This window comes from Anomaloglossus baeobatrachus, chromosome 4, assembly GCF_048569485.1.
Source record: "Anomaloglossus baeobatrachus isolate aAnoBae1 chromosome 4, aAnoBae1.hap1, whole genome shotgun sequence".
Taxonomy (NCBI): domain Eukaryota; kingdom Metazoa; phylum Chordata; class Amphibia; order Anura; family Aromobatidae; genus Anomaloglossus; species Anomaloglossus baeobatrachus.
The window spans coordinates 446,846,426-446,855,630 of record NC_134356.1 but is presented as its reverse complement, the minus strand read 5'-3'; the positions used below and the strand labels follow the sequence as shown (position 1 = coordinate 446,855,630).

At 46.3% G+C, this 9,205-nt stretch overlaps 1 protein-coding gene across 1 annotated transcript; it reads right to left on the bottom strand.

Moving 5' to 3' along the window:
* Nucleotides 1-3,032: 3,032 nt before the first annotated feature.
* LOC142301652 (uncharacterized) lies at nt 3,033-8,247 on the bottom strand. Its single transcript, XM_075342672.1, has 3 exons — nt 7,191-8,247; nt 4,737-4,868; nt 3,033-3,839 (listed from the first exon to the last, which is right to left on the bottom strand). The coding sequence occupies exons 1-3, from the start codon at nt 8,050-8,052 to the stop codon at nt 3,244-3,246; spliced, it is 1,590 nt and encodes a 529-aa protein (XP_075198787.1). The 5' UTR covers nt 8,053-8,247; the 3' UTR covers nt 3,033-3,243.
* Between the last annotated feature and the right edge of the window lie 958 nt (nt 8,248-9,205).

The window sequence follows — 9,205 nt, the reverse complement described above, 5'->3', positions numbered from 1 at the left end:
TACCCTGTGTTCTTAGTTTTCCATTTACGGTAATCAGAAGCCAAGTCTAAGTGGAGCTATATGCGCACTTGGTTAATGAATCATGACAAAAACATGTGACAAAAAGAATTCAAACATACAAGACAAAAATACAATCATTAAAGATTAGAAACAATCAATAAAATAACATTGTCTCCCTTCTAAGATTTAATTCTGTTGGGACCCCAGTGTTCATAGAAAAAATCAAGTAAACTTTTCTATTGTAAAATAATTTTTCTCAATCACTACTGTGGACATGTTTGGCAATGTGTTCAATAGCATAGACCCAAAAAATTGCATCTGTTGCGGTGATGACATGTAATGAAATGTTTGGAGGCATTAGACATATTGTGATTTGTTGAATGAACAATATCGTATAGGTGTTCTCCGATTCTGGATTTTAGTTTTCTAATTTTGGAGCCAATGTACCATGTTTTGCGTTTTATAAGATGCAGCGGATTAAAAGAGGAGATTATTTAGAGGAGGAAAATAGGAAAAAATAATTTTTAATGTTATAATGAGGGTCCGTTTATAATCCTAGTGCGTCTTAATCCTCGTGCTCACCAGGGGAGAGTAGCTGTGGTGGAGCGGCTCAGGAAAGTCATAGGAAGCAGGTTCAGCGATGCTGCAGGCTCAGAGGAGGGGGTATTGCGGCTTAGGAGGTTTGGCAATAGTGTGGTCTTGAGGGTGTCACGGCAGCGGGTGCCATTGATCTGCTGGCGGGCTGCAGGGGTGCCGTGGCGGCGAGCACCATTGGTCTGCTGGCAGGCTGCAAGGGTGTCACTGCAGTGGAGCGACTCAGGAGGGTCACAAGATGGGGTGTCTCGGTGGCAGGTGCTATTGATCTGACTGTGGGCTCCATTGAATTGCCCGCGGTTGACGAGATGGACTTAAAAAAAATGGCTGCGGAGGTGGTGCGTGCGCAGATAGGACTCCGTGGCCATTTTCTTGAAGTCTATGGTGTCAATCTGTGCATGCGTCACCTTCACGGCCATTTTCTTGAAGTCCAGCACGTCAACCATGGGCAATTTAATGGAGCCCACAGTCAGATCAATGCACCCACCACTGAGACACCGCGTCTTGTGGCCCTCCTGAGCCTCTCCACTGCTCCTCCAAGTCCTGAGTATTGCCGACCCTGCTTCCTATGACACCGCTCCCCTGCCGCCACCCCAGTAAGCCATATACCCATTTTACCCCCAGTTTTGGGAAAAAAAAGGAAAAGTGCGTTTTATAATCTAAAAAATACGATACTTCAAATTGCATTCCCTTCAGTCAGTGATATAAACCACTTAATCTGAACTGCAGTTTTAAAAAAACTTTGATAGTGAAACTTTTACTGTTATAATAACTGAAAATGTGTGTATATGAGAGTGTATGCAAGCTTTGCAAGTGGATTGACCGCATTTGTAAAAGCCACTAACAGATTACTAGGATTTTAGTTGCAGGCATAAGCCTTGTGCATTGTACAGACTGGGTGACAATGAGTTACCGGAGGTGCATGCTTTGCGGGAAACTATCCTAATACCCTTCTCTAATATTGGATTCATGATTGCATCATCTCAAATGTACTAATACACTGAACACATGCCACCCATATGGTTGCATTTTCACTTTGACTTAATTAATATCAATGCCTTGATTTCTGTGGATATACTGTGTGGACATACTACACTAGGATATTTCACGGTTTGATAGAATTTTTACATGCTAGTAATTACATTACCCTTTCTATATAATTGGTTCAGATTTTTACTGTGTTGTATTTATTTATTGCTATTTTTTATTAAATAGCTGTTATTTATATTATATCTATCTTATATTTAAGCTATGCTTGGTCTTTTGAGGTTTGGGGTTAGCCTTATTATGGGCATCCCTCCAAAAAGGTGGTTTTTTTTGGGTAGCCTACGTACTCTTTTGTCGTGAACCCTGTCTTTAAGGCATACTTTCTGCAGGAGGGGTGACAGCTGCTGCAGAGAAGTGAGTGCAGCCCCAGCATCCTGTGACGGCCTGTTTGAGACTCCACTTCAAAACAACTTTATAAAAAAAATGTATATATATATATATATATATATATATATATATATATATATATATCTGCAGATGCATGTAACTGTATAGATATTTGGTTAGGATACAGGCACATTGAACAGTTTAAAATGATCCAGCTGAACATAATGCCTAAACATGGTGAACCTCTAGCACAGATGCAAAAATTCTACAGCACTTTGGAAATATTAAATCTATCAGAGATATTATTTTCAGAATTGTTCCACTCATAAAAGTGAGTTTCTTGCAGTACATTGCAATCAAAGTGTGACCTCATTTTCCAGGTGACCCTATTCTGGACAGATGTACTTCTTCGTATACCTACGTCTCAATCTGAGAATAATAATAATAATAATAAAGTTTATTTATATAGCGCCAACATATTTCACAGCACTTTACAATCTGGTGGGGGGTGGTATAGGCAAATACAAAACAAAATAGTACATAATTCAACAGCTACAGTAGGAATGAGGACCCTGCTCGAAAGCTTACAATCTATGGGGAAAGAGGGGGACACAAGAGGTGAAGCACACTTCTGGTATACTTTATACTAATTAAAAATTTTGTAAGATTGATGGGAGGATATGGAGCACGACCAAGTTAAAGGTGAATTACACCACCAAATATATGAAGAAAAACTAAATTAATCAGCACTCCATATAAGATCAAATGGATATCTAGTTGCACAGATGCCTGCAGTATGAGCCCAAAAATGAAATGATACAGCAGTGCACTCCTCCACCCCAGCCTGATGTGAATGTTGGTGTTAGAATTGCCTCAGCAGTTGACACCATCACCCACTCATGAACTCAGTACTAAAGCCACAAAAGAATAGCCCACAACTGAGAAAAGCAAAGGTTACACCCACAAATAATATTTAAGTTTGCAGAACTATCACTTGACTGCTGAGACCAGATTACCCTCAACCAAAAAACCCTCCCATGTCCGATTAACCACTCTGAGACAAGTTAACCAAAATACAAACTTTATTAGGAGAGCTTTATAAAATTGGTAAACATCTCTCATCTTTTGTTGTGGATGGAGGTCGGTCACAGCACAATTAACCATTATAAATAACCACTTTCAAAACGAAACTTTGTGCCAGGCCGGACTTCCGGCGCACTTTAGCCTTCGTAATTGAACTGTGTTCCTTGAAACCGCCACGGAGGAGCAGAGGCCCTAGACTGTGCTCCGACCCCCACCCATAATGAACAAGGCCTGCTCAATACCGTCTTGCAGGCCTGATAAAAATATGTCCAGGCCAATATTATTCAAATGAACGCCATCGTTCAACATCAGGGAGGAATTGTCCCCTTCCAATTGCCAGTGTCTAACGACGATCCCTGCCTTAAAGCGGACAAAACGCGAAATACGTGAGTTGAGTGTCCGCCTCGAACGCTCCAGAGCTGCAGCTCCTTCGGCCCCTCGCCAGACAGGCCGGGAAATGACCTCGGACCAAACAAGGACAAGTTCAGGAAAAAAGGCATGAAACTTGTCCACGTCAGACCTCATTGTGGTGATAAGCTCCGCCAAACGGCGGGCACCGAGGTCATTTCCCCCGGCGTGAATGACGAGGACCACCGGAGTTAAAGCAGACCTCGCAATTTCCACAACCTCCGGTATAACTTGAGGCCATATGAGACCCCTGACGCCTCTCCAATTGACTTCGAAGCCCCGAAAGCCAAGGGCACGTCCTCCAGGTCGATTCTCAGCCCGCTGTCCTGCCCAGAAAATATAGGAGTGTCCCAATAACCAAATGACAGGTTTGGCAGCTCCTAAAAGAAGAAAACTGTCAGTGACACATGTACAAGAAGGCAAACCTGTGCAAAAGAAAATTGATTAAAGAAGCAGTAATTCTGGTCTAATATATCTCGCAAAACACGCGGAACGCCACCGGCCTATGCGCTGTATGACTTCATTAGGCAATCCCGCCCGGGCGGCCTCAGTCGCCGCCCCAATCCGGAAGGAGTGAGTACCAAATTCGCCGGCGGGCAAACCCAGGAACCGCAAACATTTTCGAAAAACGGCTAAAAATTGGAATCTCGTCAGGGGGGAACCATCTTCATGGACCAGGAAGGAAGAACTACCATGGCGCAAAGCGATATAGTTAAGGGTCAATGTAACAGGGCATACCGGACCATGAATAGCAAACAAAGATATCCAGCAGCCATTTCCGGTTTGATCGGTTTTAGATTTCCGAATTCTAATCCGTAAACCCCCATTACACAATGCGATGTCGTCGTGCCGAAGGCCCCCATGAGTGCCTCTGGCAGGAGAAACCAACTCACTAATGCGCAATGCGCCAAAAAAGGCAATAGCAAAAGAGGCGGAGAAGAGGGCAGACTCGAAAGGAGGAGGACAAACAGCGGAGATATGTCCGATGATACGAGAAAGAAGGCTAAAGGAAACCGGCCTTCTACTCTCCCTTATGGGCTGCCCCCTACCCCACCCCTTAACTGCTTGCTGAACTATAAAAAACTTAGTAACGTCCGACCAACCTCGGAGTTTGAAATGAAAAGCAAGCCCAGACAATCGGTTCCGCGCTACCGCGCAGGAAGCACCTTTTTTATACAGATGGTATAGATACCGGCAGGTAACGTCCAGTCTAGCCGAATCAGAGGTAGAAACCGGATAATTAGCTGCAAAAATTAGCCATTCATCCCATGCCTTACCGTAAGCCAGCCAAGTCCTCGGGGCCAGTGAAGACGTCACCAAAGGCATCAGCTGCATTCCAGCAGGTCCCATATGCTGGGTGGACACGACATTCCCTCTGGTTGTGCCCGAGGACACAGCTGCCGAAATTTCTGAAATTGAAAACGGGAAAGTGAGTCAGCGATAGCGTTGCACATGCCAGGAACATGGCGAGCCCTGAACCACATATTGAGCTCGAGGCACTGCAGCACAAAAAATCTAAGTAACTTTAGGACTGGCAAAGAGGATGAAGTCAGATGGTTTATCGCGTGCACAACAGACATATTATCAGTCCAGAATAAAATTCGTTTATTTCTGAAGGCTGGCCCCCAGATCACAACAGCTGTTACTATGGGGAACAATTCAAGGAGGGTCAGGTTGGACACAAAACCTCTGTCGTGCCAAGATTGGGGCCATTGCTCAGCACACCATTGCTCGCCAAAAATAACGCCAAAACCCAACGATCCCGATGCATCGGAAAAAAGTGATATTTCTTCATTGGAAAGAAAGTTATCCTGAAAACAAGTTTGACCATTATACCTGGATAGAAAATCATTCCAGATAAACAAATCAGCTCTCAAGCAGGGGGTAATCCTGATGCGATGATGAGGAAGGCGAATGCCTTTAGTGGCAAGTGATAACCTCCGGGAAAAAACTCGGCCCATTGGCATGACACGACAGGCGAATACAAGAAGGCCCAGCAAAGATTGCATCTGACGAAGGGTCACACTACGAACCGAACAAAAACCCATAATCAGAGAGCGCAGCTTTACTGCCTTGTCATCCGGGAGGCGGAATAGCATTGAATTTGAATCTATTTCAATACCGAGGAAGGAAAGAACCTGGGAGGGGCCTACTGTTTTGTCCTTCGACAAAGGAACACCAAATCTGGACATCAAACTGCAAAACGAATCCAATAGAAGCTGGCAATGGGTGGAATCTTGAGGGCCAACAAAAAGAAAGTCATCAAGATAATGAATAATAGATTGGGAACCAGATTCCACCTTCACGGCCCATTCTAAAAAAGAACTGAATAGCTCAAAGTATGAGCAAGAGATTGAGCAACCCATGGGAAGGCATGTATCGTAATAATAAAAACCATCTACGAAACATCCCAACAGATGGTAGCAATCCGGGTGAACCGGGAGAAGGCGGAAAGCCGACTCAATATCTGACTTGGCCATCAAAGCCCCCGGTCCCGCTTGCCTAACTAACGCAACAGCTTTGTCGAAAGAGACATACGTGACTGACGCATCCGAATCGGGTATACCATCATTGACAGACAAACCTTTCGGATGTGAAAGGTGGTGAATTAAACGAAATTTCCCAGGCTCCTTCTTCGGGACGACCCCCAGCGGGGACACCCGTAAGTTGTAAAAAGGGGGTGATTCAAAAGGGCCCTTTAATCTGCCTTTTTCTAACTCACAGTTTATTTTATCAAGTAAAACTGCATGAAGCTCCGTCGCAGACTTTAGGTTACGGGCAAAAAGGGGGTGTCTGTTAAGTTTAAAAGGAATAAAGAAACCAAAAGATAAGCCGAAGCGCAGCTGCGCCGCCGCATCCTTATTGGGGTACCGGTCGAGCCACGGCCCCATCTCGGCTACGCTCACCGGCGTCCCGAGTCTCAGGTGGGTTTGACGGCTTTGTTGGCAATTTCGCCGAAGGGCGAGGGCATTTTGCCGCTGCGTGGGGGCCTCCGCAAGCAGAACATTCATGTTTATACCTGCAGAGACCAAAGAATCGGCAGTGCCCTTCGTTGAATTGCCAACATGTGCCGGGTCTACGGACGGCCACTGAACTGGAACCGGCGGAGTTGCCAGGGGCCGCGGAATGAAAGGGGGCTTTAGGAGTCATCATGAGGCGCAACCAGGAATCAGTAGCTTTAACCCCCCAACCCAAGTGAGGTTGCAGGGCCAAACGACGCCTGAAATCCTCATCATAACGCCACCACGCAGATCCGCCGTGCGCTTTGTATGCATTATAAATGGAATCAACATATATAAAAAGCTCCGAACAGCGTTCGGGGTGCTTCTGACCCATAACACCTCCCAATACAAAAAAGGCTTGCAGCCAGTTATTGATAGTTTTAGCGACCCTGGGTTTTTTGTCAAAAGGACGTTCGGCGGAACGCCTCTCTTTGTCAACCGTAAATTGGTCAGTGGAAACAAGCGACCAAATGTCTATGTAATCATTAGCCCATATTTTGTTGACCGTCTCTGGGTCAAGGTGAGAGCCCAAAGGGGACATACCACAAAAGAACGTGTCCTTATGTATATCAGCCCGAGGAGGAGGCTGAAATCTCTTCTCGGGCTGATTTCCAAGTAATAGAGGGTTAACCAGTATTTTATTACCCGGGGTATTTAAATGAGCTAACAGCGCTTTTAAAGACATAGCTGTATTATCACCTCCCCAAGCCCCAGAATAGTTGTACTCACCGACCGCTGGAGCATCTGTGGGATTCACCGATACATGTGGAGCCGTTACCAAGTCGGCAGCCTGTGGTTGAACCAAATAGGGTTCGGCATCTCTCCGGCGGCTTGATGTGCGACGAGAGCGCCTACTGGAAGTAATGGAGTCGCCGGATGACTCAGCCGTGGTTGATGGCGAACGCCATCTTGATGAGCGAGACCTACGGCTTCTCCGCGATGAACGTGACCGCCGCTCAGAATAAGCTGAGCGGCGACTGCGGTCCCTACTGTACCGCCTGCGTCTATATGGGCTGCGAGAACGTGAGGAGGAGTCGGAGGCAGCGGAGCGGTTTCCGCGCCCGCGGCGTCGCCTACCGCGGGCCGTGCTTCCAGCACCCGCAGCATCCTGAACAGGGAGAACCCGTGGTAAATTCTGCAGCTCAGGGGGCACAGCCATCGCCGGTTGTACTGCGGCTGGCAATGCCATCGCCGAAGGCGCAGCCGTTTGGAACGGCAGCACCTGCGGAGCCACGGGAGGCAAAGCCATACCCACCTGAGCTGCAAAAGGCAAGGCCATCATTCCAGGGGCAGCAGGAGGCACAGCCGTCACTACGGGCGCCGCAGGAGGCAAAGCCATCACCGCAGCAGCCGCAGGAGGTAAGGCCATCACTGCAGCTGCGGCAGGTGGCAAAGCCATTCCCCCCCCCGGGTTCATGGAATGTATTGACATTTGGGAAGGTATGATGTTGGAGGAAGCAGCAGCCCCCACCCTGCACACTTCTGAAGTAGTGCAGTGTGACAGAGAAGGGAACACAGTAGATGGTGGGGGCTGCAGACTATCAGCATGCTCCTCAGCCGATGAGGAGCTGCGGCTCTGATTACCTCCCATCCTATAAGGTGCGGGCGCTATGCAGGGAGGAGGGGTGAGCTGGTGCAGCAGGGCAGTTGTAGCAGGTGGGTTTTGGCGCGCAGGGACGTTATTTATTAAACTAAGCGGCGCCGCTTTGCCTGAGGGTGATGATAGGCTTGCGGCCGCCGCGTTCACTGCTGGGGGCGGGTGTGGGGACGCCACAGGGCGATTCGCGCGCGCCCGTGAAACTCCCGTTTCTTCTATCACAACTTATATATTCACCTGTACATCTCGTGGCTGTTATAGGGGTTGTGACTGTCACAACCTTTTCAGGTGAGTGTTTTTTGCATCACTCTCCATACCTTTAATTGTGGTAAGACCCTATTGCGCTTCTCCTTCCACAGTTCCTGTCTTCACAATGTTCATTCATTATTATTTAGGCCTCTTAGGGAACTTGAACCTGCAGTCATTTGATTGCTTATACTTTATACTTCAGTACCAAAGTTTTTTGATTTTAAGGAATACAGCACCAGAACCATCATCAGCACATTAATACAGATCTAGACTCACCATCAGTACATGAACACCGCACCAAAACCAGAGCTGTTGTTTCCAGTCATAACCAGACCATACATGAACCACATTACTATTGAAACTCAGTCAGTATCACATATAATCATCTACACCCAGGTATCTTATAGGTGAAATCTCAGACTGGAGTCATTCTCATGCCTTTCTTCTCCATTTGGTCCAGATACCTTGATGACTTTGGACATCCATAGATAATCTATTCAAACTTCCAACATCTCCATTTTTTTGCAGCACATCCCATCTTGATGCCTTTAAAAGTATATAATGCTCCTGAAGAAAAGTATCTATCGTAACTCTGCCCTTAATAATAATTGACCTTCACTGTGCTCCCTGAACAAAATATGATTCCCACACTGTCCCGCTTATGGTATATAGTCTCCACACTGTCCTCTCCTATAAAATATTAGCGTTACACCATCCAACCTTATGAATTATAACCTCCACACCTAGCACCCTTATGAACTAAAGCCTCCATGCTGTCCTCTCCTAATAAATATTGACTCCACAACGTCCACCCTTTTGAACTATAAAATACCATCACCCCTTATGATCCATCACCATTTATTATCTATAACCTCCACATCATCTGTCCTTGTGATCT

What these genes read in the sequence shown, in the direction of transcription:
- LOC142301652 (XM_075342672.1), bottom strand. Translation starts at nt 8,052, where the DNA reads ATGGGAGGTAATCAGAGCCGCAGCTCCTCATCGGCTGAGGAGCATGCT. An exon ending in CACAGATGCTCCAGCGGTCG is followed by an intron (nt 4,869 to 7,190) that starts GTGAGTACAACT and finishes TTTCAATTTCAG; the next exon opens with AAATTTCGGCAGCTGTGTCC. An exon ending in GAGGACTTGGCTGGCTTACG is followed by an intron (nt 3,840 to 4,736) that starts GTAAGGCATGGG and finishes TTCTTCTTTTAG; the next exon opens with GAGCTGCCAAACCTGTCATT.